General features: G+C 34.1%; 1 protein-coding gene across 1 annotated transcript in view; it reads left to right on the top strand.

Annotated features, from left to right (window-relative positions):
* The window catches only part of LOC111415636 (Regulator of eph expression), a 170,612-nt gene that overhangs the window by 112,768 nt on the left and 32,221 nt on the right, over positions 1-25,623 (top strand). The window contains exon 3 of the mRNA XM_071199782.1: positions 10,023-10,591. Coding sequence (XP_071055883.1) covers positions 10,023-10,591 — 569 coding nt within the window. The remainder of the gene's footprint in view (positions 1-10,022; positions 10,592-25,623) is intronic.

The following is a 25,623-nucleotide window of genomic DNA, read 5'->3' on the forward strand; positions in this document are numbered from 1 at the left end:
TTTAACATCTGTTGATTTAAAAAAACTTGTTTTTGATTTTGTAACTTGGTAAAGCGACTTGGGCGAGTGTATAAATGTACACTCAATTTCCTCCGGTACATAATGAATTTGTGATTGTTCTCATTATTTTATTCGTTCGACGAATTGTGAATTAGAATTTATTCGAATGACTTTTCAACTTTAACAAAGTTCATTTGTAAGTAACCTTTTTTCTTTTTAAATGAAATTTCTGGTTTGAAGATGTTCCGAATTTGCAATGTCAATTAAATCAGTCTGTTTAATTTTTGTTTTTTCATTTTGTAGTTCTGAAGATACTTACATTGTTTAAGCGAAACATGTCAAATTAGAACTTAATATTCAAATCGATATATTTAATTAACCAGTTAAAGTGCAAAATAATTATTTATAATCCTTTAAACGAGATTCCTTAAAGAGTTCCCTGGTTATCCACGCCTTCTTAGTGTTTTTGTACAGAAATGGGTTACACTAGGGATTTCAGCTTATGTAAGCCTGAAGCATTTACACAACCCATAAACGTCAGTTGTTGCTTCGAAATTTTTAATCCAGGAGCAGTTTTTTCTGCTAATGAGCATATTTCCCGAAATTCCTGAATTCTTTTCTCTTTCTTTAAATAACTAATTGTACAATTTCTCTTCTAAAAGTAGAAATGCTGACCTTTTTCAAGATGCACTTTTTTGATGATTTTAGCGTGTGAGTTACCGTATCGACAATAAGTTTTTCATTTTTTTTTTTATACCACTGATTGTTGATTTTGAAACTCTTTTTTTTAGATAGACGTCGTGATTGGTATTCCACTTTTCCCTTCTTCGATTATATTGGCTTTTTCTCTTAAACTCAAAAATTTCTTTAATATCCCCATCTTGTTCTAAGCATTCACTGCACAATGTATTTACATCGGAGGCACATTCACAGCTACCTTTATACACACGATATGTTGAATGTGCTTCAAAGTACAAAATAAGGGATTTCCCCGAGCGATATATAAGTAAAAACCCTGACAGAAAGTCATAATGCATTTGTTCGCACCATTGAAGGTCCACGCTGTTTGAGTGCGGGAAGTTAGCCCCCCATTTTTTGATTTTTAAATTTTTTATTGTTGTTCTAGATTGTTCTAGAGTTGTTCTACATTGTTCCAAAGCGGCAAATCGAAAAAATAAAAACTCCGCGAGAAAACCGAAGAAATAGGTTTTTTGACTAGCCCCCCATTTTTGGAAAAATCAAATTTTCTTTGTTGTTCTGGGTTGTTCTAGTTATTGTTCTAGAAAATGAAAATTATGGGTTACAGCATTACGAAGTTATAACTAAAAATAGGTTTGGACGCCGAAATGTCTAGTTGATTGCTGTGACCATAGTTTTTCTATTATCAATTACTCTTTGAAAATTAAAGTTTTTGGATGTTTCAGTCAGTAATTCTTGTGTCAGCGGTTTTATATTACACAATAAGAATTAAAAAACATAGAACAATCTAAAATAACTCAAACTTTGCCGATTCAAATTGTTCTAGATGTGTTTTACGTTTAACACGGATATTAATTTTGCAAAATCACATATTTTTTGTTGCTTTAAATTGTTCTTGTTGGTCTAGGTACTTAAAATGTTTATTTAATCTCTGCGGCTTTAGTTCTTTTAAACTTTCATATTAAAAATTAGTACTTACAACAATTAAAACAATTCAGAACAGCTGTTATTTTCACTAGAAAAACCTTAAATTTCATTTATTGATATTTATTGGTATATCGTCTTTTGTGCATTTATTTCAGTAGCTTTTTCAACTTGTAGGGTTGTTTTTCGTAAGTCATTAAATAATATCCAATTGGCATTGTTGGGCACAAATGCCGGGTAGTGTCCTACATCATTCAAAGATTTCAAAGATTCAAAGACAAATTGCGTGCGTAATCACTCAATTTTGTTTTATTGTTCTCTCCATTCGTTGTTTCTATAAACAGACCACATTTTTTGCAATTGTTGCTTAGAGTTTGCATGTAGTTTTCTTTACTTGCTTTAGCTGTGCATAGACAAATATTGTTACGATGTCAATGTCGATTGGTAAAATTATGTTTCTATGGAAAGTAACGTTTAAACAATTATTGCAGTTTTTAGTCCTACAATAACTAAATTCTTCTTTAAATAGTTGTGTGCAAAGAAAAATAGCATTCACTATTATCACGCCAGCAATATTCTGGTTTCCAAAATAATTTATTCCTGTTAATAGTTCAGCTCTTTTTTTATATGTTGCTTTACTAGAACCGGTTTTTAAAAATAATTTTAGGAAACTAAAGCAATCTGTGCAAACATTCTCAATCAACATGATTTCTAAATGAATTGTGTGTACGGGCAAATGCTAAACTATGAAATATACTGTCGAATCCGCAAGTATTTTGAACAATATATTTTTTATTGAAATAGATATTAATGAAACTTACTTATGAACTTATGAAAGAATTACTAACTGAAACTTCCAAAAATTTTAATTTTTAAAAAGTAAAGTGTTCTTTATAGAGTTGTTCTAGTGAAAATATTAGCTGTTCCAGATTGCTTAGGTATAATAAGTATATATTTGTGATATGGAACTGAAAATAGAAAAACTATGGTCACAGCAATCAACTAGACATTTTGGCAGCCCAACCTACTTTTGTTAGTTTAGTTTATTTATTAATTTATTACTTTGTTTTACAAAATAAAATACACTTTAAATCGCAACTTATGTTTTATTATTATAAGTTTAAAGAGAAAGGTGATTTTTAGGAAATTAGATGGTCAGATTATATAAAACTATTATTATATTAAAGGTTAGGTTCACTGATTTCAATCAGTGAACCTAACCTTTCCAATCTGTATCGGACCTTATCTAACCTTTATATCGGACAGGTTTTGTTCACAAAACCTGTCCGATATCACAACAACTCAAATTTAAGGTTTTTCTAGTGAAAATAACAGCTGTTCTGAATTGTTTTAATTGTTGTAAGTACTAATTTCTAATATGAAACTTTAAAAGAACTAATGCCGCAGTGATTAAATAAACATTTTAAGTAATTAGAACAACAAGAACAATTTAGAGCAACAAAAAATATGTTATTTTGCAAAATTAATGTCCGTGTTGGAACAATTTGAATCGGCAAAGTTTGAGTTATTTTAGATTGTTCTATGTTTTTTAATTCTTATTGTGTAATATAAAACCGCTGACACAAGAATTACTGACTGAAACTTCCAAAAACTTTAATTTTCAAAGAGTAAAGTGCCCTTTAGAGAGTTGTTCTAGTGAAAATAATAGCTGTTCCAGATTGCGTTAGCTATAATAAGTATATTAATGTAAATATTAATTAAAATTATATACTATGGTGATTATTTATATATTTGTCTTACCAGTTTCGGTTACATTACCGTCTTCAGAGACCTCTACAAAGGTAAGTATAAAAATTATTCATAATTATATTTTTATAGGTTAACAAAAGAGGGACTATTAATTGTAAAAAACACTTACGTTAACTAGTTTCTATAAACGTTGGGAAGTGAATGTTTGCTTATTATTATATCTATTCATGCACTAAACTACAACTATCTATCACAAAAACTAATATTAATAAATAAACTCGCCAACTATTATATGTGTGACAAGTTGGGCAAATGAGTTATTTCTAGGTTATGAACAATTGAAAAAATAGGAATCTGTATTTAATTTATAAAATTTGAGATAAAACAAATCAAATTATACTATTGTTTTCGCAATCAATATTCAAAGTTAAAACGACAAAATTTGCACATCTACAATAAATCCAAACATCACAAAAATGGAATAAATAATTCTATCTTTTCTTCATCTAAAAATCTAAACTATAAATGCATAAATCTTCAAAATGAAACAGAATTAACATGGGAGGTACATTCGAAGGAAAATTCAAGATTAAGGGGATTTGGGGCATGGGTTCTCATCAATGCAGCAATCGAGTCGCCATCAAACTCGATTCTCTCTTTTGATGAGAAAAGTGCATTATTTTGGGAATGGGTTTTTTAACCCTCGGATGACGGATGCCTTGATAGCGACGCGCGAGTCGAATACCGGGTCAATTAGACCCACATCAAAATAATATTTTGTTAAGAAGGGAAAATAAAAAATGTACTAATACAAAATATTATAAACTAGTTTATTTATGTTGAAGAACAATCTATACATAGAATTTTAGTAGGTACTGTATGATTATGACATATAAAATTATTACATTGTTCACATTTTTTACTATATTTATTGTCGTTTCCCACACAAACATGACAACGTGATCGTTTTGAAGATGTTTGTGGAGTCTGATTCTTTCTTCTTATTGGTCTACCGTACGCTTCAAATGCTTGTGCTATGTGTTTATGTAACCCTGTTGCGTTGTTTTCGAATCGTTGTGCCCGTCGCTCAATATATTCTGTAACTAACTCTTTTGCTAAAATCTCAAGAAATATTTTTCGTTTATTTTTCATAGAACTTTTTGACTCCCATTCAGGGTTTTTGGTTATCCAAATAACCAATGCATTATAAGCTGCAATATCTATAAAATTTTGAAAGAGAGACATGGGCCAGCGTCTTGTGGATCGACGACATGTGTATTCTCTTAGTAATTTATCTAGTGTGTCTACACCACTTTTTGTCGAATTGTAGTACTTTATAATTTCAGGTTTGAAATTATTTTCGGAATTAGATATACTGAATTCATGATGTATACTTGAAAGTAAAACAACACATTTTCGTATCTTAGGTACATATGAGACTAAAGTCAACTTATTTGTGAACAGAAATTGCGATGAATATTGTTCTCTATGATAAGTGCCAACAATAGATTTTGGAAGATCTTTTCTATTTTTGCGAATTGTGCCCACAAGAAAGCAACCATTATCTAATAAATATTCCGCTAATATTATGCTCGTAAAAAAATTATCTGTGGTTATAACACGATTAGAATTCTTCCAAAAATCAGTTAGTTGTTTGACAACGCGTTGGCCTTGATCCTTTTCAGGAATTTGTCCGATCTTACCCAGATAAATGTCGAAATTGCAACAGTAATATGTTTTGGCATCGCAAAGTGTCCATATTTTTATACCATATTTCCCTGGTTTTGACGGCATATAAACTTTGAAGGGACACCGTCCCCGGTATGTAACTAGTTGTTCATCTACTGTACCTGTATTTGATGCCTCGTAAGATTCCCGACAATTTGCCGCAAACATATCTGATACTTCCCGTATAGGTGCTAATTTATCCACTTTTTTTCTATCTTCCCGGGTTTCCGTATTGTCAAATCTTATGAACCTCAGAATATCTTTGAATCTGTCACGTGCCATAACCACGGTATACATCTGCCTTGATAATACATTGTCTTTTCGCCATAAGTCGTTCCTGCTTTCACGAGATTCTCTAAATCTTCCGATGAGTAGTAGAAGACCTAGAACTGCATATATTTCTATGGAATCTACTTCTTTCCAAGAGTGAAAGTCAGTAGCGTAATGTGCATTGGCTCTTTGATTGGTGTGTGTAACAATGTTTGCAATGATACTATCGTCCATGAATAATTTGAAACATTCTTCTATAGATTTTACATTTCGACTTTTATTTGTCAAAGAGCCACTTTGATGAACACTCTGTGGGCATTCAACAGATTTCGGAGCAATATATTTCCATGTACGATTACAAATCGTTTCACTTCGGTTATCATTATCTTCTTCATCTGATTCCGACGCAGTAAATATATCCGCTTCACTATCTTGCATTTCCGGTTCCACATCGCTCATTGTGCTACATGATTCTTCCTCTGAAAACTCATCGTCTTCTTCATCTCTGGCAAAATCACTAAAATTCGTAGTGTTTTCCATGTTTTTACGCAGTTGAAGTAAAATGCACTACACCTCTATCGGTTCACTCGCTTTCTGACTCAAATATACAAATAAAACTCGAATTAGGTAATGAGTCATGATACCCAGTTCCGCGCCATGCATATGTGCAAAACCCCCGGCGCCAGATAAAAAAAGACGCCGCGACGCCGCCGCAGCGTTGGTGAACACGTTCGTCGTTTGAATAGTTACTACGTGTACTCACAAAAAAGGCACTAAAAGTCATCAGTTTACAATGTAGACGAAGATTTTATTTAATCATTACAGAAACAATGAAATTGAAAAAAATGCAAAAATAAATGATCACATTTCATAAGGAATTAAATTGGCATGAACTGACGTGCTCATTATTTTTTACCTGATACCGTTCAACCGACACACGTAAAATTTCTGGTAAGATTGCGCTGAAATCCCGGGTCACAATGACCCTGCCTTCGCCGGGCGAGGGTTAAACAGCAATATAGTGGTGTTTTTTGTGGTAAAATCTGTTCGTTTAGTATTTCAATGTTTGCGTTGTCATGTTTAAACTTATTAATTTCGTAGAGTTCTAGTAGTTCCATGTGGAGGCTTTTGTTCATTTGATGTATTATTTTACTATTTTTCCTTTCATCAAAGTTGTGATTATTAAACATAAGATGTCTTCCAAAATTGATTTTTTACAAAAAAGTGGTATATACCAACTAGAATGTGACACTTGTGGAGCCATATACACAGGAGAGACTGGTAGAAGCCTTATCCAGAGAATCAAAGAACACAAAACTAGAGAAAGCTCAAATTTTAGAGAGACCATGCCCCACATCCCCTTAATCTTGAATTTTCCTTCGAATGTACCTCCCATGTTAATTCTGTTTCATTTTGAAGATTTATGCATTTATAGTTTAGATTTTTAGATGAAGAAAAGATAGAATTATTTATTCCATTTTTGTGATGTTTGGATTTATTGTAGATGTGCAAATTTTGTCGTTTTAACTTTGAATATTGATTGCGAAAACAATAGTATAATTTGATTTGTTTTATCTCAAATTTTATAAATTAAATACAGATTCCTATTTTTTCAATTGTTCATAACCTAGAAATAACTCATTTGCCCAACTTGTCACACATATAATAGTTGGCGAGTTTATTTATTAATATTAGTTTTTGTGATAGATAGTTGTAGTTTAGTGCATGAATAGATATAATAATAAGCAAACATTCACTTCCCAACGTTTATAGAAACTAGTTAACGTAAGTGTTTTTTACAATTAATAGTCCCTCTTTTGTTAACCTATAAAAATATAATTATGAATAATTTTTATACTTACCTTTGTAGAGGTCTCTGAAGACGGTAATGTAACCGAAACTAGTAAGACAAATATATAAATAATCACCATAGTATATAATTTTAATTAATATTTACCTTAATTCTACAACGGTGATATGGATAGACAAATACATAGAATAATAAGTATATATTTGTAATATGGAATTGATAATAGAAAAAGTATGGTCACAGCAATCAACTAGACATTTCGGCGGCCAAACCTATTTTTAGTTATAACTTCGTAATGCTGTAACCCATAATTTTGATTTTCTAGAACAATAACTAGAACAACCCAGAACAACAAAAAAAATTTGATTTTTCCAAAAATGGGGGGCTAGTCAAAAAACCTGTTTATTCGGTTTTCTCGCGGAGTTTTTATTTTTTCGATTTGCCGCTTTGGAACAATGTAGAACAACTCTAGAACAATCTAGAACAACAATTAAAAATTTAAAAATCAAAAAATGGGGGCTAACTTCCCGCACTCACGCTGTTTACACTATACGACGTTCAATGTAAATAATCGAAAGTGTACTGTATTAGTAATTGTAGCGTCTCGGCCGTAAGCGACCTTAATTGGATGACATCATACATTTCAATCTATTTAGCCAAGACACTACACAGTATATTTTCCAGTATTTTGTATTGATATGTTATTAATTATAGCGTCTCGGCAGCAAGCGAGCTTGGCTTTATGAGGTGACATCATAGATCACTTTATTTATCCAAAGTCGCTTTGGGCCGAATCGCTACATTATTTGACGCCAATTAAATGTAACACTTAAAAAATTTTATAGACCCTTGCATATCAATTACTATTTTAAGAATATAGATTGTTATATGTATATTATTTTTGGTATACATCTTTTTGTTTATTGAGTATATCTTTTAACTTTTATTTAAGTTAGAGTTTTCTTACAAGAGAAAGTATTACTGAAATGCAAAGAGTTTAAGCATTTGCTTTCAGATCTTCGCTATTCAAAACTGTAGGGTGCATTAGCGCAACAGCCCACGAGCTTTATAATCGATGCCGTGAACTTTGCAGAGAAAGCCCCGCGCGCTCACCCTCGTCGTCGCGCCGTCGTTCTGGGCACTCTTTTATGAATATTCAATCGAGCAAGTCGCACGAAAGAGTTCGGGAACAATTATTTCACAAACTCTACCGGACTTCCCATCCAAATTGATTTTTAACATTTGAATAACCGCTTTGCACTCAATTTGCAATTTACATCGGGAACTATTAAGTCAAGACGATCAAATAAAGAAGTCAAGACAGTGCAGTTAGATGGATCCTATCATATATGAACAGCATCAAAGAGTTAAGTTATGTTACGGGGGAGAGAGAGAGCTTAAGAAGTTGAAAGACGTAACTACTAAACGCGCGATGCTTGGGTGTCGGGGCAATAATTCTCTATATTGCGCCGAGTTCGGCCAAGTCATCCGCAGCAACAGATGTTCATTCTGTTGGAAGCACACGGGGACGGCTTACTGGCGTAGATCAGAAATCCCCTCGAATGTACGTGGATCTAAACAATACACGTACGATTGAAATTACCGGAAGGGGGGGTCGATCGATTGCCGAAGTTGGAAGACTCCGGGGACGGGGACTCCGACCCCCCATATTATATTACGCCGTAAAGTGCCCAACCTTAGTCTAAAACCGTACAAACTGCAGTAAAACGGCGTTTTCCCGAACGGCTACGGAAAGGGCCAATAAAAGCCGCTCGGTTCGATGAACGTGAATTTTTAATGAGTCGGGCGTGCAAAATTTTTACGCTTTACGATCATTGGCATTTAAAGGTAAATAATTCCTCCTATACGCTCTTTTATGTTTTACGGGCGGCGCGGCGTCACAGGTTGTAATTACACCAGTGACGGATACAGCCAGGAATTTCCTAATTAAGTTCGCGCTCTTAAGCAATTTTAAGTATTCGGCAGTTACCGCAACGGCGACAGGACATAATAATTTTGTGGTTGATTGCATTAGTCGCACGTTTAGTTGTCACGGAAAACTGACCGAGGTCGGCGACCTCGAATTTTAAATATTCAAACGCCTTCTCTTCTTGCTCAAAACTTCTTATTCGCCATTAGTTACCATGAAATTGAAATTGGGTAAATGATCGTTTGGATCATGTATTAAGTAAACTATTTGCAATCCAATTACTGCTTTTTAGAACGCGCACTTTACAGATACATTTAAATTTTTAACTTTGCTTAACTAAGTTGAGAGAATCTAGTTAGAAAGAAAATTCTGGAAGGTAATGAATTTTAAGGACATTGTTAATAATGTTTCCTGTAAAATGCATATAATCCTGTTGCATCTTAAATCTTAAGGTTTAATCCAGCTTTTCCAACGTTTCATATCGTTCCTATCGAGTTGTCAGAATAATCTAGTAGACAACGTTGCCAAGCGTCTGACGATTAAAGTGTCACCATCGTCGGAGGGCCACGAAGGGCAGTGGTAGGTAGGTTGATGCAAATCGAGGGAGCGCCGGGCGTCAGAACGCGCCTCCCCAAAGGGAACGCGATGCCGGAACGGAGGTAATCCCTTTTCGCATTACGAGTGCAATATGTGACCGTTTTATATCCCGCAAAAGGATAAGGCGATTTACCATGTCTAATGAGATTTATTGGCCTGACACCTTGCAATTTACAACGGGGCGTGTATAATCTGATAAATCAAGCCGAGTGGAAAATGAGACAAATAGCTGGAGGAGTTGACAAAGAATCAACGGTTTAAAAAAATTTCACTTTTATATTGAACCATTATTACCTAACTTAACACATTTTCGTTTATCGCATTTCTATAATGTCATATTTCTTTATATTTCAGCACCATTAGAAAGGGTGTGCAGCATATCACCGGCAGATACGGGTTGTTCAATGGAAAGTCCGGCTCCAGACCCCCAGGATCCTCATAGTTCCGAAGAAGAACTGGAGGTAATCAACAATTCCCCGCGACCTCTCTTAAAATCAAACTGCCAACCGGAAAAGCGGAAGTGGTCGCAAGTGGGCGAAACGTGCGCTTGCAGGTGCACGCCAGAGAACGAAGAGAACATTAGCAGGTTTGGTAACTTGACGCCGTCGACATGCTGCAGCAAGTGTTACGGTGTCTCTTCGACCGGAATTTCTGTCGTTACCGAAGAGGCCGTCCATTCGGGATCCTCCGACGAGGAAGTGCACAATCTTTTGGCGAGTATGGCCACTCCCGTTCAGTTTAGGACGTCGCCACCGTTGGAAGCTTTAAAACCTGGAGGGCGAACGCCTAATAATAGCAGGATAAGAACGATGAGCCCACCTGCGAAACAATTACATTATGAAGTGTCGCCAAGGAAGAGATCTCGTCATACTAAACACGCACACATGCCTAGGCCGTTTTTAGATTTTGAAAAAATGCAACAGGTAAGATAATATTTATTAAAAAATACTATTTTAGTTAACATGGCGGTTTAGTTTAAGTTTATGGTCGCAAGTTAAACTTTACGTTATAGAAACTAAGCTGTTAACACAACCTATTTTGTGGTAGTTTTGCGTAAGACGTGTATAAGTTCTCGGTTAACTCGAGCCTTTGAAGAAATGAAGGCCCCTCAAACATGCTATTTTGTGAGCAAATAATATTCACCAAGAAATTGAGTAGTTTAAGCAAGTAGTTCTATAACCATGGAAGCCATAATACCAGGAAGCACGTTCAGAATGGCTAGAAAATAGAGAATCCAAACTCTCATTCATGAAAGACAAATTAGGATAACCTGATTCTCTCTTCAATTTCAACAATTTCACTCGTACAAGAACACGTTATTCGCCCGGTTTCTTTTCTTCTCCACGTGAAATCCCATCACAATGCATTCTTTTGCGAGGTGCAATTAAGACTCGTAGAAAACAAGGCGAAATTACTGCCATTACAGGTTATGCTAATGAATTAGTCTTTAAAAATAGATTTATTCACCATTCAATTTTATTTTTATCTTTTAACTTTTAATTTCACTTAAATATTCTCAACAATTATATAATGCAATTGCTTAACGTGCTGTTATCGAGAAATATCAACTATTAACCGAGCATACGGACATTGTAGATGTAATTGGGCTGGTTAAATGCTGGAATATATGCAAATGAATTTTCTACCCATCGTACTCCTCAAGTTTCCGCCAGCTGGTGGAGTAATCGATAATTTCAGCTATCTTCAACGTTACTACTCTTGTTAACTCAAAAATGGTCTTTAATTAAAGTTGTTTATTAATTATTTTTGTTTCTTCATTTACGATATAAATAATTTATCCTAAAACATATATTGTTGGTTTATTTGTACAGGAGTACAATATCCACGATAGTTTTAAATATACATTGTCTACACTATTCTTGACGAACAGACATGACATAAGAAACTTAAATCTCTATTTCGTTGTTGTTGCTATATAGTATGTCCCCGGATCGCGTTACAAAGAGGAAAAAAAATATATTATTGATTTTTCAAACTTATCTCAGCATAAATAATGCGTCGGATATGTTCAAACCACTAAATCGCACAAACTTTATATTCCAACTATAGAAGTTAACTAATTATTCCCATTTTTATGTAAAAATTGGTAAACCAATAAAATAAAATAAAAGTTGCAACTTATGTTACTGAAAAATATACGGACAAATCAAATTAAAATATGGCTAAATAATTGAATAAAATAGTATTTCAAATGTAAATTTATGGAATAAGACACTATGTAAGTAATAAATATTATTTATTTGTAAGTGAACAAATCCTCATTCAAACAAATTTCCTCCCAATTCGGCACACATTTGAAGACGAGTTTTAAATTCTTTATAAGAAGTACGAATTTCCGCCAGTGGTAGAGATTCTATCGCTTTAATTATTCTTAGTTTTAATAGTTCTGCATCATCTTGTAATGGTTCACTGTAAACAATTTGTTTCAATCGTCTCCAAAAATATAAATCCATAATTGTAAGATCAGGACTACGTGCTGGCCATCAAATAGGACCATTTCGTTCAATCCATTTTTGACGAAATTGTAAATTTAACCATTTGGCACAATGTGTGAATGATAAGCTGGGCAACTGTCTTGCTGAAAGTACATTAACCGCATAAAATTTAAGGGTAATTGGATTTACATCGCTCCAATAACGACAATGCTGGGAAGAAACAATGTCATTTGTTGAAAAGCTATCTGAAAAGCAGTGTCTTCCTCATTTAGTCTCTTTGTTTGCCTCTTTATGGATAATACAGAACTCGTTTCCAAAATTTTTTTCATAAGTTTGCGAGCCCCAACATATGGGGTATTTTTGTGTTCGGATATTTTTGCTAGAATTTTTGTATCACTACACGAAAACATGATTCACTGGTACCATAGCACAGTACTAAATAAATTCTCTCTCTCACGGTTAACATCGCATGAAAATACTTAATCTCACCAACATAAGTTGTAACTTTTATGCTTTCTATGGTTACATATCATAAATTGAACTTGAAAAATTTTCGATTTAGAAAAAAATCCAATTTTTACATAAAAATTGGAATAATTACTTAACTTTTATAGTTAGAGTATAAAATTCATGCGATTTAGTAGTTTGAACATATCCGACGCATTATTTATGCTGAGATAAGTTTGAAAAATCAGTAACAAAAATTTTTTTCCTCTTTGTAACTCGATCCGGGGACATACTGTATATTGAAATGTACTGTAGGATCTATCAAACAATTTGTCTGCAGATAGATGCTGGTACTTCTTGACAGCTGTCAGTACTAATATTCCCATAACAACTTATATTGCTTTCGAAGAATTTTGCTTTGTTTGTACTCTATGTACAGGGTGTCCAAATTTCGATGAGAAAAATTCTACGTGCACCATTGGATTTTACGTGAAAAAATCTATTAGAACCCATTTTTACGTTTCCGGATAGCCGAGATACAGGAGCTGTCTGAAAATCGTAAATTTCAAACACTCCTCCCTGTATATCAAAAACGAAGAGGACTATGAAAATTTGCTTTGCGCCATTGTAAGTTTCACAAAAAAGTAGTTCAGGTTCGCGAAAGCCGCAACTTTCTATCTTTCATAATAACTGAGATACCCTGCAAACCCATCGAAATTTGGACACCCTGTACAAAAAAAAATTTTGGTAGAAAAACACCTAGTCCAGTACTTGAACTTCCAGTCAACTGGACACAACTGAATTTCTTCAAAGTCTTTATTTTCTTTTTCTAAATACAATGTAAAGTGCTATACGAACCCAAATGAATACTACGGCTACCCCAAAATATTACAAAATATAATTATTGTGCAATGTGCCAGATTCTGAAGCATGGATCTACGCATAAACCAGGGTTTTCTGGACATATCGAGCAGTTGTATCTGGATTTCTCGTAAACTCCACCTTTTCATCGTGGATTTGTCTTTCTGTGTCGAGGGAACTGTCTCCAGATAATAATTCTGATTGTTGGTCTGTGGTTGGCCTAATATATCCATCATTGACCTGTAGCATAGTCACCAATTTCTTGTTTTTTTTTTCATATAGCTTCTCTTTTCGTCTTCCTTTTGAACAAATATTTTGTTAGTCGGTTTCTAGCGTAATAATTATCAAGGTATATTTCATACCCTTTATTCAAATAGTCTTTTAGTAACTCTGTTACGAGTGAAAACGTGTGGGAATGCACTTGATTACTATCTATTATAATACCTTTTCCAATGTAGACAAGCATATTGAAAACAAAATCATCAAGTGTGGTAAGCTCATACAGCTTTATTCCGTACTTATGCCTCTTGTTCATAATATACTGCCTAAATTTTAGGCGTCCTGGCCAATGAATCATAGATTCATCTATAGAAACTTGTTTTATTGAAGAAACCAACTGCTGAATGTTTTGAATAATTTTTTCTAAAATAAGTCGTGTTTTATATAAACGGTCCTTCGTATCTACATCACGATGATTTATAAATCGCAAAAATCTCGAGATATCGCAAAACCTATTCTTGGACATACATTTTTCGAAAACCGGGTGGAAGTAAAGAGAATTTGTACTCCATTGCTTTAACAACTGAGGAAAGTGTATAGTTCCAAATAAAAGACAGAGTTCAATGAATTTAGTTATTTCAGGTGGCGTCACATCTTTCCATATCCTAGACTTTTTTCTCGTATTTTCTGCAACCGGCACGATTATTTGTTTCAGTTGCAACTTTATTTATTATATCATCGTCAAAGAATGATTTGAAGTAGTCAGTAGGTTTGGCATTATGGCCCAAATTAGATATAAACGATGGTACCCCCGTGAACGGAATATCTAAGGAAGCAGTTTCCGTGTCAGTCCAATCCGACTCATTATCAGACTCAGACTGCAAAGCTGGTGTAGCAGAAGGTGTAGAACCATTTGAGTTTATTTCATCATCAGTAGAAGGGCCCGTTAAGTGATAAGCCAAACTCACGAAATGTGTAGATTCGTCTACACAATCTATAAGGTCATCGTCACTGGAAAAATCGTTCTTGCTCCGAAATTTCTGATAAATGGTCAACAATGTACTCTAACTCAGGTTCAGTAAGCTTTTTTCTTCGTAGTTGTATATGGTCTTGATTCCTTGCCCTTGTATTTCGCGTACTAGAGCTAACCATAACACATAATCCGTTATTTGTACAGTTTCAAACAAAGCAGTACTCGTACTTACCCAGGAACTGCTAAATTCGCTGTTGCACTCATTATTTTTACACAAGAAATACGACTACAACTAACTAAACACAGCAGTAAAGAACAAGAACTGGGTGTACTAATAAATGCACATGCAAAGGGTACTCCCCGTATTCGTATTTCAAATATGAAAAAATACTTTCCCCATCATCAATCAGCCTACCACCACAGAAACAGTCTAGACTTTCAAGTACAGGCAACGATATTATAACTTATTATAAGCATCATTTAAATGCATTAGCAAACGCGTCCAGTTTACTGGACGTGTTAAGCCAAAAGCACATAAACACCAAAATTGTCATATTTTACATAGCTACACCGTTCAACAAGATTTTTAAGTTTCATGTAAATGTCATTTATGCCGTTTTGGCTAGCAGTATCGATATGTAGATAAGCACCGTCTTCATCAACCTATCAACATCATAAAGAAATGGTGGGTTTCCATGTTAGATTGTTCTGACATCTTCTACCTTGATAATAAATAATACCCTGTAAGTCGAGTTCAACAGAGTGACTGTTCTGTAGTTGGAATACAGGAGTCGATTGCCTTTCTACTGTAATGGAACTGTTATGCCAAGGTTGCATCCCTAAAGTATTCACTTACATGTCCATACGCTTGCTATAAGTTCATGAAGGTTTTATCGGATCCTGATAGTTTATTGTTTTTTAGTCTGTTGCCATTATTTCACAGTAAGTCTGCCGTTCTTGATCTCCTGTGTTGCTATCTCTCATAGGCAGATTCTTCGTCAAATGTTTTCATCCTCTTTTTCTTCCTTGGGAACATATGAGCATGTGAGACTATAATTAAAGATTTTTGAGACTCATCCTCACTTTATTAAGAAGCCTGCGCCCAATGTAGGTCCAGATGAATCCAGATTCCGTCCATCTTATCTCTTGTAGGATGACGATGTCGGGTACCGTTATTAAATGTTTATCTTATTTTGCGCGAAGTTGTCATCTTATGATCAGTGGAATGTATTAAATTTTGTCATGAACTGCATATTCAGAATCACAAGATGGTATTGAATTAACAAAATAAATGAAGTTCTAAATACCCAAATTAAAATTTAAACGCTTTTTTTATATGACTTGATTTGAAATTACTGAAAAACAAGTATATTTCTGATACTTTAATGAATGCATTATGAATTATAGAGTCAAAGTGTCTAACTAAATTAATAATATTTGTAGTATATTTTTTATGTATGCAAATGCGTTAAGTGAATGCCAAACGCTATTTTATCCATGATGTTATTTAAATAATCACCTGGCATACCTTGATATTATAGTATGATTTACATAAACATCTGTTTTGTAGTTACGTTGTGGTTTCCGCTTTTATTTTTATATTTAGAGCAAAGAGTTTATTTGCACCATTATTCTTTTAAGAAAAAAAATCGTAAAAAATTCCAAACAGTTTTATTCAATGTAGATACATTCCTGCGTGGACGTCTTTTTAAAAACTTTCTCTCTCTTTTTCATTTCCCTTGTTAAGTTTTCCTTTTGTAAATTTGTTGGCAAGTATAAATTTGGGTTGCACGCGAGTTGGCTGCATTCCAAAAAATTAACGACAGACCATCGAACAAGCAACAAACGCTCGGTCGTTCGGACGTATGTTGGTTCTGGCCAAAGTCACGGTCAGAACGGCAGCAGCAACGGCAGCGACTACAACGTAGGAGAGAACAATAAAAAACCTGCCTCAACATTTGACCTTCACCGCCTCAGCCGCTAACAACTACAACGATGAAAGTTACGTGAATACGCGTCCGCCTCCCATTCCATGTTCCCCACTTAAATCGTACCACGATTCATTTCTCCGCTAAAAACGTACGCACTACGGACGGGCGGTTTATTCATTTACACCAGCACTCGTTTTACCATCTTTTTGACACAGAATATTTAAGAGATCCTTTTTATGCTCAAGTAATGTAGTAAGTCAAAATAGATTTCACTTAAAAAATTGGAATTTTATTTTAAAATAAACATTTTCCGTATATTCAGGAAGAGTAGTTTATTAATATAAATAGACAAATTATTTCCCTCGTATTTCAGCGTTATTGCTTTCGCATTCTCTTTACCGGTTATAATGTTGAATTTTGTTACCGCCAAACCTTCTCGTTTTTCTTTTACATGGTAGCGTTTATTGCTTTGTTCTCTACAATTTTTATGTATTTCTAGGTAATGTCGAGAGTTTCGGTAAAATTGGAACACCGTTCTCATTTTCAACACTAATAAAAGCACATTGAAACAAATATAATGAAAATGCACAACGAATATGACAGTTTACAATCGTAAAATTTTATTTTGTTACTGTTATTACTTTTACACGAGTACTTTATATCAGCTAACGAATTTGATTTATGTATATTATGGTTTGATATAACTCTCATGACGCATCCCAGTATATTACTTTGCAACAGTCCGCCAATGTCACCATCAACGATTAAATTTATGTCAATATGACATTTAGACTTCTCATTTCAATCACTCGAGGTATGGAAATGTCATTGGAATGAATTTCTAGGATACAAAAATATGTACCGAAGCAAAATCACACTCTATCAGTTAATGATATTAAGTTATCAGCATACATCAACCAATTAGAGTATGCTATTATTGAAAATTCACGCATCAATAGTATGATGATATATCATCATTTTATACACGTGGAAAATCTCGATAATAGAGTCTCTTCAATGGCGCCATAATTCAAATATACTCTGCTCGGTGCTTAGCCTTCAACCGTCTCGATCTCCGGCCACTAGCTTCCAGTTTCTTATTCCGAGAATCTTCCGAGCGTATCTGATCAGGTTGTCCTATCTTGTTTTTGGTCTACCAGCAATGTGTCTTCTCCTGGTTGTCTCAGAAACACTTTTTCTGTGGCACATATCTTTGGCGTGCGTTGTATTATCCTGAACACTCCTTCTTATTCTTCTTATAGTACTTATTTCAAAGTTGACTATCATTCTAGCTATCACAACTTGTTCAGTTCTGCACGGAATAGTTCTGTTGTTGTGGAAAACAAACTTTGGTTAAGGTTCATGATTATACTACATACAGCAAGACAGAAAAGACGTAACAATGGAAGAGTTTGATTTTGCCAAATACAGCTCTCGTTTTCTCTATCCTACACCGAATTTCTTGTGAGTGGTCCTATATGTCTCTATGAATGTTTTGGGATCTCATGATTTCCCGAATCTCATCGTTTTCGATGTTTACATAACTGCTCAGGTAGTTGAAGTTATCCACTACTTCGAAATTGTAATCTGCAATTATGACACTCTGCTCAACACGATATCTTACGATATCATAATCAATCGCTCCTCCAGCGGTTTCGAGATTTGCAAAGGTTTTCTTGACCGCCTGCATTGATCTGCCAAGGATGTAAGGTCATTTGCATATCCCACCATTTAAACGGACTTGTTCATGAATATAGCGTTTAGATCGACTCCGGTTCTTCTCGTAGCATATTCGAGTGATATGTTGAAAAGCATGGGCCTTTCAGTCCTAACAACTCTTTCAATTCGGTTGAGAGTTTCCCCTCTGCTTTCGCTCGGCTTGTTTTTTGAGTGCTTTTAGCATGTCTTCAATGGATGGCGAGTAGATATTTAGTTCATCTTCGTGTGCCTTTAGGTTTAACTCATATTGAGCCTGCAGTGTATTCCTGGTAAGGACTTTTGGAAGTATTGTATCCATCGATTCACGATTTCTTCCTGTCTCTCTGTTAACAGGTGTTTATCTTCGAGTTTGCAAATGTTGTTTATAGGTGTATACCATTTTTTGGATGGTTAAGTTACTCCTAAATGCACGAAATCGGTGAAATATTTTTGAATAACTCTAGAAAAACTTGCGTTTTCTTAATAAATTCTTTGGATTTGAAAATTATTAAAAATTTGACTGGAAACCTCTAAAATGATTTGAAAACCATCTGGAAATAACTGGAAATCTATAGAAATTTCTGGAAATTTGTAGGATTTTCTGGTAAAATATCCCGATATTTCTTGTATAGTCTTTATAATCTGTAGATGTGATATACTTGGAAAATTTGACAAATCTGAGAATTTGAAAAATCTTGGATATCTTAGATAATCCCTACGAATTTTCTGGAAACACTTAATAATGCCTTAGAAACAATTAGATACATTTAAAACGAGAAACGATTAATTTTCTTTCCTTCATTTAAAAACAAGTAGAAATTTGGAAAATCTTAGGATCATCTGGAAAATGTAGAAATTTTCCGAGAAGTTAGAAAGTCTTGAATATTTTTGCAATCCCTACAAGATTGGAAATTCATTAAAAGTTCCTAGAGTATATCTAGGAGCTTAGAAATCCTAAATTAATCCGTTCGAGTCATTCCCGCATTGAATTTATTCAACATCTAGAACAAGAAGTAAACAATACATATAGCAACAACAATCCGTCAAACTTGCTGTCATATCTCTCATTACGAAAAGATCGTCTCATTACTCCTCAACACCTCGCATCACCAACTTAATACCAAACCAGAATCCGTTACACCCAGAGGTGAAAACCCAATACTACTCTTTCAACAACCAAATTCGCTAAGCAATAAAAATGAAATCTGGTCTAATACTGAAATCTGAAACGGAATCCGTAAACTGAAAAGCAAGTTAAAACCCATGTCCGCACTCGCATCCCAAAATTTTTTCAAACTCACGGAATCCGAAAGAGCAAATTTTGGAAAACGTAAAACACTTTGCTAACATCCATAAATCATAATCAAACATAACTGCACAACAGACAGAAATATCCCAACAATCTCAAAACTTCCTTGAAATATCACGCAACTCACCTAACGGAATTCTTAAAAAAGTAGTTGTATAACTCACCTACATCATCCGCCATATGCTCAAATTCCAACACTACCCTATCACATGGAAAACAACTATTATGATTCCCATATCCAAACCAAAAGAATCCTGAATTTCAATCAGTTATCGCCTAATATTTCTCCTCAGCTTTCACGCTATTGAAAACAATTCTATCCCCTAATCATCAGTTTGGCTTCTAATTATCACACTCTACCACACACTAAATAATTCGCATAATGAATAACACTATTTAAAGTCGTAACATCCGCTCCTACTCAAGTCTAGTTTCCCTTGACGTCAAACACATCTTTGACGTGATGGCTTTATCTTCAAACTTTTTTCATTACCAAACTCATACGCATGACCTTACCTCACGCAAACCAATTGAATTAGGAATGCAATAAAGTGCTGTCACCTTCTTCTACTATTTACGGCCATTTCAAAGATCTTGAAGTGCTTCATGTCGTTCAAACCCATTTTTATACCTAGAGAAATATTGCACCTAGTGAAATATTCACAAAAAAGTGCTGTCCGACCAGAAACAAGGCATACAAAAAAATATACCTCCAAAGCCTCCTCTACTATTAAAAGCATATAATTTGTAATCTTCCGCAATGGCAACCTTAGCCTCAAAAATTAAATACTCCTCTACTCAACCGTTATCCCTGATGTATGCAGCTCCCATTTGGACGAATGCATTGGTCATCAAACTCAAAAAGATACAAACCGCTCAAAATAATACTCCGCATCATTTCAAATACCAACCGATACACCAATATTCTGCACCTACACCATATAGCAAACACCAAACCAATTCGATAAATTCTCATCGAACTAAACACAAAATACCTCAATATCACAAACTTCAGTATCAGAATTTTACGAAACACTATCTTTGCAAATTGAAAGTGTCTATTCCTCTACTTCTTTCACAAAATATTTGTGTTGATTCGTAAGGAATGCCGAAGTTACCAGATCCCAATGCTAGAAAACAATGTGTAATTTATGAAATTGATGGATTACTGTAATTAGAATAACTGGACTAGCATTAGAAGAGCAAATTCAAAGAATCGTTAAATATTTAAAAATTATTAATTTTATAACTTAGTTTTTCCAACATTTTTTTTTATAAACATGCAAAATAAGAGATGATTTTATTGTACTTGAGCGTACTAAAATAGTTCGCTGAAATTTGATGTCGAACAAAGACAAAGGCAACCAAATCTTTTCCCACTTTTGTAAAGAACCATTTTCGCATCATTTTGTATTCATAGCGCTCTGTGCAAATTCGGCGAAGTCTATGGTTACCTTACCCTTTCACAAATTGTATTTTGGCGGGCTGTTTCGGCAAATGGAGGTTCGGCGGTCGTCCGTAGTTCCACTTTGAATACATACCCATTATTACGATCATTTATATTAGTCTCCACAAATTATAATCACGTGTTATAATTAATACTTCAATCAGTAGAGTCTACAGTCTACAAGATTATCAAGCACTCGAGGATCTTCTTATTAAATATTAATCAGAATTTCTTAGTTTATCTTTACGTCTCACAAAATTTATGCCTAATAAATAATAAAGTGTGTAATTATTATTAGAACATGTGCTTTTCAACAAAATATATATGCTAAACTAATGAACGACATAGTAGCTGAAGAGATGAAAAAACTCCTAAATTTGATTGCAAATGTATAATCTCTCGATACTCTATTATCCATTTTATGAAGTAACTAGCTTTTTTTGATTTATTATACTTAAAATAATAGCAATAAAAATTTTTCAACTATATTTTTCTTTTATTATAATTTACCTTCGTTTAGAACGGCGAAACAATACAAAAAAAAACTTTTATTGCTTTCTATTTGGTTTGATTCTATATGCGGTCCACGTACCAATTTTAATAGTGGTCCCCTTAATGGGACGTTTGCCGTCGTAAGCCCTGCGGCGGAATAACAGGTGAATATATCAGATAAATGGGAAAGCGGCATTGCAGCAATACATCATAAATTACCAGCGGGTACCGGTGTGTATGGCCGGTAATAGTAATATAGGTGTTAGTTACAGCGGCCGCTACTTCGCTAAGCGCAATACATCAACCAGACACGATCGAAACGATCGAACGAACGAACCAGCGCTGTGTGAAGGAAATAACGATACGAAAAAATGTTGGAAAGGAAAAATTAATATAGGACGGCCTTAAGAAATACTGCATAGATTACGTTAATTTATTTATTTTTGATATTGCTGAGTAATTATGACTATAAAATACAACTGTTCCAGAATTATACCAACGAACTTCTAGATTGTATCCCCGAAGTCGTTTGGAGTTTATTAATACTAAAAGTCTAATCAGATAATTCTAGAATATATTTAATTCCTTTTAGTTTATTTGATATGTTTCAACCATTCTGTTTTTTTTTTAATTTGATTTCACATACCACACCTACTTGGTCTGCCGTTCATAGTTCATTCTTTTGAAGTGTCTATGTTACGGTTACTGTGATTAATTGAAAACTATTAATAAGTACCGTTGATTATTAATACTAACTAACATGCAGGGTTAAAGTAACAAATTTATCACATTGACCGGTTATTATTAATAATTTACACATAGCTGCGGTAAATTTTAAAAGAGTTAATCGTAAACACGCAGTAACTTGTCATTTACGTGCAAAACACGAATACAGTGAGGGGTTAAGAGAGCGATCGAGTGATCTTACGTTTTCATGGTAATTTTATCGTAGTTTTGTTATATTTTGTATACTCTATGTTTTATAGTGGTTATATTGCAGTTTAGTTTGGTTTTGTATGCCGTATCTTAAAATGGGAGATTTGGAGGTTATGAAAACAAGATTTAACCAAGAAATTTATAAAATTAAAATGAAGAAAGGGAAAAATCACCAGTTGTTTTCGCGAGATGAGTATTTTTCGTTTCTGACCAAAATGAAAGCATCTAAGAATAAGATTTCTCACAAGTCACCCGAAGATTATCAGAGATTATCATCAGGAAAAGCAAACTCTTGAACTACTTCTGGATGCAGCAAACTTAAGAGATGAGAATGAGGCAATGAAGAGAGAATGAGAGATGTGACAAAATCCTTACCGATACCAACAGTCCTGTTAGATGGTCTTAGTGCCGAGAGATCTTGATGGGATTTAGGGATCCTATTGGGATACTGAGGTACTGAACTTGAAACTCTCGTAAGTTATGCCCAAATCGGCACTATAATATTTGGTTTTCGAGTCGTGCTATTCATCCAGAAGATCACTCCTTCTGACGATCTGGGCATCAATGATCCTTGCAACCGCATCCTTATAGACTGGGATGTTGGGTAACCGCAGGAACCGCCGTTCGCTGTGTTTATCGATGAATTCATAACCAATTTTGGCTAGAGTTATCGCGATAAGCTTCTTGGAGGAACAATGCGTCATTAGCCGCCCATCGTGAGTTCAAAAGCAGCTACGGAAAAGGTGTTTCTCGCCATCTTATTTCACGATTTATACGGTAGCATGCCGTTACTTTGCAGCACTTCTTCAACTTCGGACCGACCATTGATTGGTGAAATTGGTTTTTTTAACAATTCTTGACTTTCTGTTTCAAGGCCCAGGATTTGTCGAAATGGTGAAGGTGATCTTTTGATGCTGAGAGTTTCAAATACAAGAGCAATCGGTAGAAATTGGAAATGTACAAAAACTTATAGTACCGGTGAAAAATGAAAAGGATCAAATAATTTACTACACCTATTTAGAAGAAATTTTTGATATTATTCACGAAACCCATATTTCTATCGGTCACGGAGGGTAAAATCGAATGATGAAAGAACTGAAAAGCAAGTACAAGAATATCACTATAGAAATAGTCGTCGTTTATTTAAATATGTGTGAACCGTGTCAAAAAAATGAGTATCCAAAAAAAAGGGTTAGTTGTTAAGCTCATTAAAAGCAACGAATTTAATTCGAGATGCCAAGTTGACCTCATCGACATGCAATCTCAAGCAGATGGCGACTTTAACCCTTTGTGTCCCAAGAAGTCAAACATTTTGAAACTTTGTGACAGAATCAGACAGAATTAAAACGCTATCAAAATACACTCAGTAAAGGCGTTTGGAATAAAATTTTAGCAAAATATGCAATCCCCCTATTTTCGCATAGTCTAAGTGTCAAAAAAGATGCTAATTCAAAAATTCCTGGAAACCGTGTTTATTGAAATTAAAAAATAAAACTTATTTTAAATTGAACCTTGAAGCTTTCTGTTTAAATCGATGTATAACAATCGATGGGTTGAATTAAAAAAATATTGAAAAAAAGCGTATTGAGTTAAAACTAACATTTTCGTATAACCTAAAAGTGTCAAAAAAGATGCTAATTTAAAAATTCCTGGAAGCCATATTTATTGAAATTGAGGAATGAAACTTATTTTAAATTAAAGCTCAAAGCTTTCTTTTTAAAATGATGTATAATAATTGTTGGGTTGGATTGGAAAAATATCGACAAAAAACATGTTGAAATAAAACTTACATTTTCGTATAACCTAAGAGTGCCAAAAAAGATGCAAATTTAAACATTTCTGGAAGCCGTATTTATTGAAATTAAGGAATGAGACTTATTCTATATTAAAGCTCAAAGCTTTCTTTTTAAAATGATGTATAATAATTGTTGGGTTGGATTGGAAAAATATTGACAAAAAACATGTTGAAATAAAACTTACATTTTCGTATAACCTAAGAGTGCCAAAAAAGATGCTATTTTAAAAATTCCTGGAAGCCGTATTTATTGAAGTTAAGGAATGAAACTTATTTTAAATTAAAGCTCAAAGTTTTCTCTTTAAAATGATGTATAATAATTGTTGGGTTGGATTGGAAAAATATTAAGAAAAACAATGTTGAAACAACACTTACATTTAAAAGAGTATTTAAAAGAGCATTGTAAAACACATGTAAAAGAGCATTTAAAAGAGTCAAAAAAGATGCTAATTTAAAAATTCTTAGAAACCATGTTTATTGAAATTAAGGAATGAGACTTATTTTAAATTTAAGCTCAATGTTTTCATTTTAAAATGATCTGTAATAATCACACCTAATAACCATTTATCAAAGATATACCTTCTTGAACAACAAAATTCAACAGCACCACTTTTCACTAAACTTCTAACCTCACATCTGGATGAATAAGTTTAAAGTGTACCTAAAAATCCTACAGTGCGGATTGCGACGTTTTTTATACAGATTATTTCTTGTATACACTTGTATAGTAGAAAGTACAGACAGCTCTAAATGCGCCGAATAGATAACTACAGTTTAAAATGAGTGTTTAAAATTACCGATACTTTAAAGTACCGTCGGGACACAAAGGGTTAAGTTCATTATGGTATATGAAGACCACCTGACAAAATTTTTACAGCTTAGAGCACTAAAAACCAAGCGCGCCGAAGAAGTTGCTTACCACTTGTTAGATGTGTTCACAATATTTGGAGCTCCTTGTATATTACATACTGATAATGGGCGAGAATTCGCAAATAAGGTAATTGAAGAGTTGTGTCACATGTGGAATGAACCAAAAATTGTGCACGGAAAGTCGCGGCACAGTCAATCACAAGGTTCTATTGAAAGAGCTAACCAGGATATTGAGAAGATGTTATCTACATGGTTGGAGACAAACAAAACTACAAAATGGTCGGAAGGATTAAAATTTATACAGTTCATGAAGAACAAAGCCCACCACTCCGGAATAAACCAAAGTCCTTATGAAGCTATGTTTGGTTGTAAAGCTAAAGTGGGTTTGAAAACATTCTTGCCAGCTTTTGATACATTGTCAAAAATAACACGTGAAGAAGATCTTGAGTCCATTTTAATGTAGCAATGAAAGTACTGACCGTACATTCAGAAATTTGCAGGTCTCACAATCTGCTGAACTT

Source organism: Onthophagus taurus, chromosome 11, assembly GCF_036711975.1.
Source record: "Onthophagus taurus isolate NC chromosome 11, IU_Otau_3.0, whole genome shotgun sequence".
Lineage (NCBI taxonomy): Eukaryota > Metazoa > Arthropoda > Insecta > Coleoptera > Scarabaeidae > Onthophagus > Onthophagus taurus.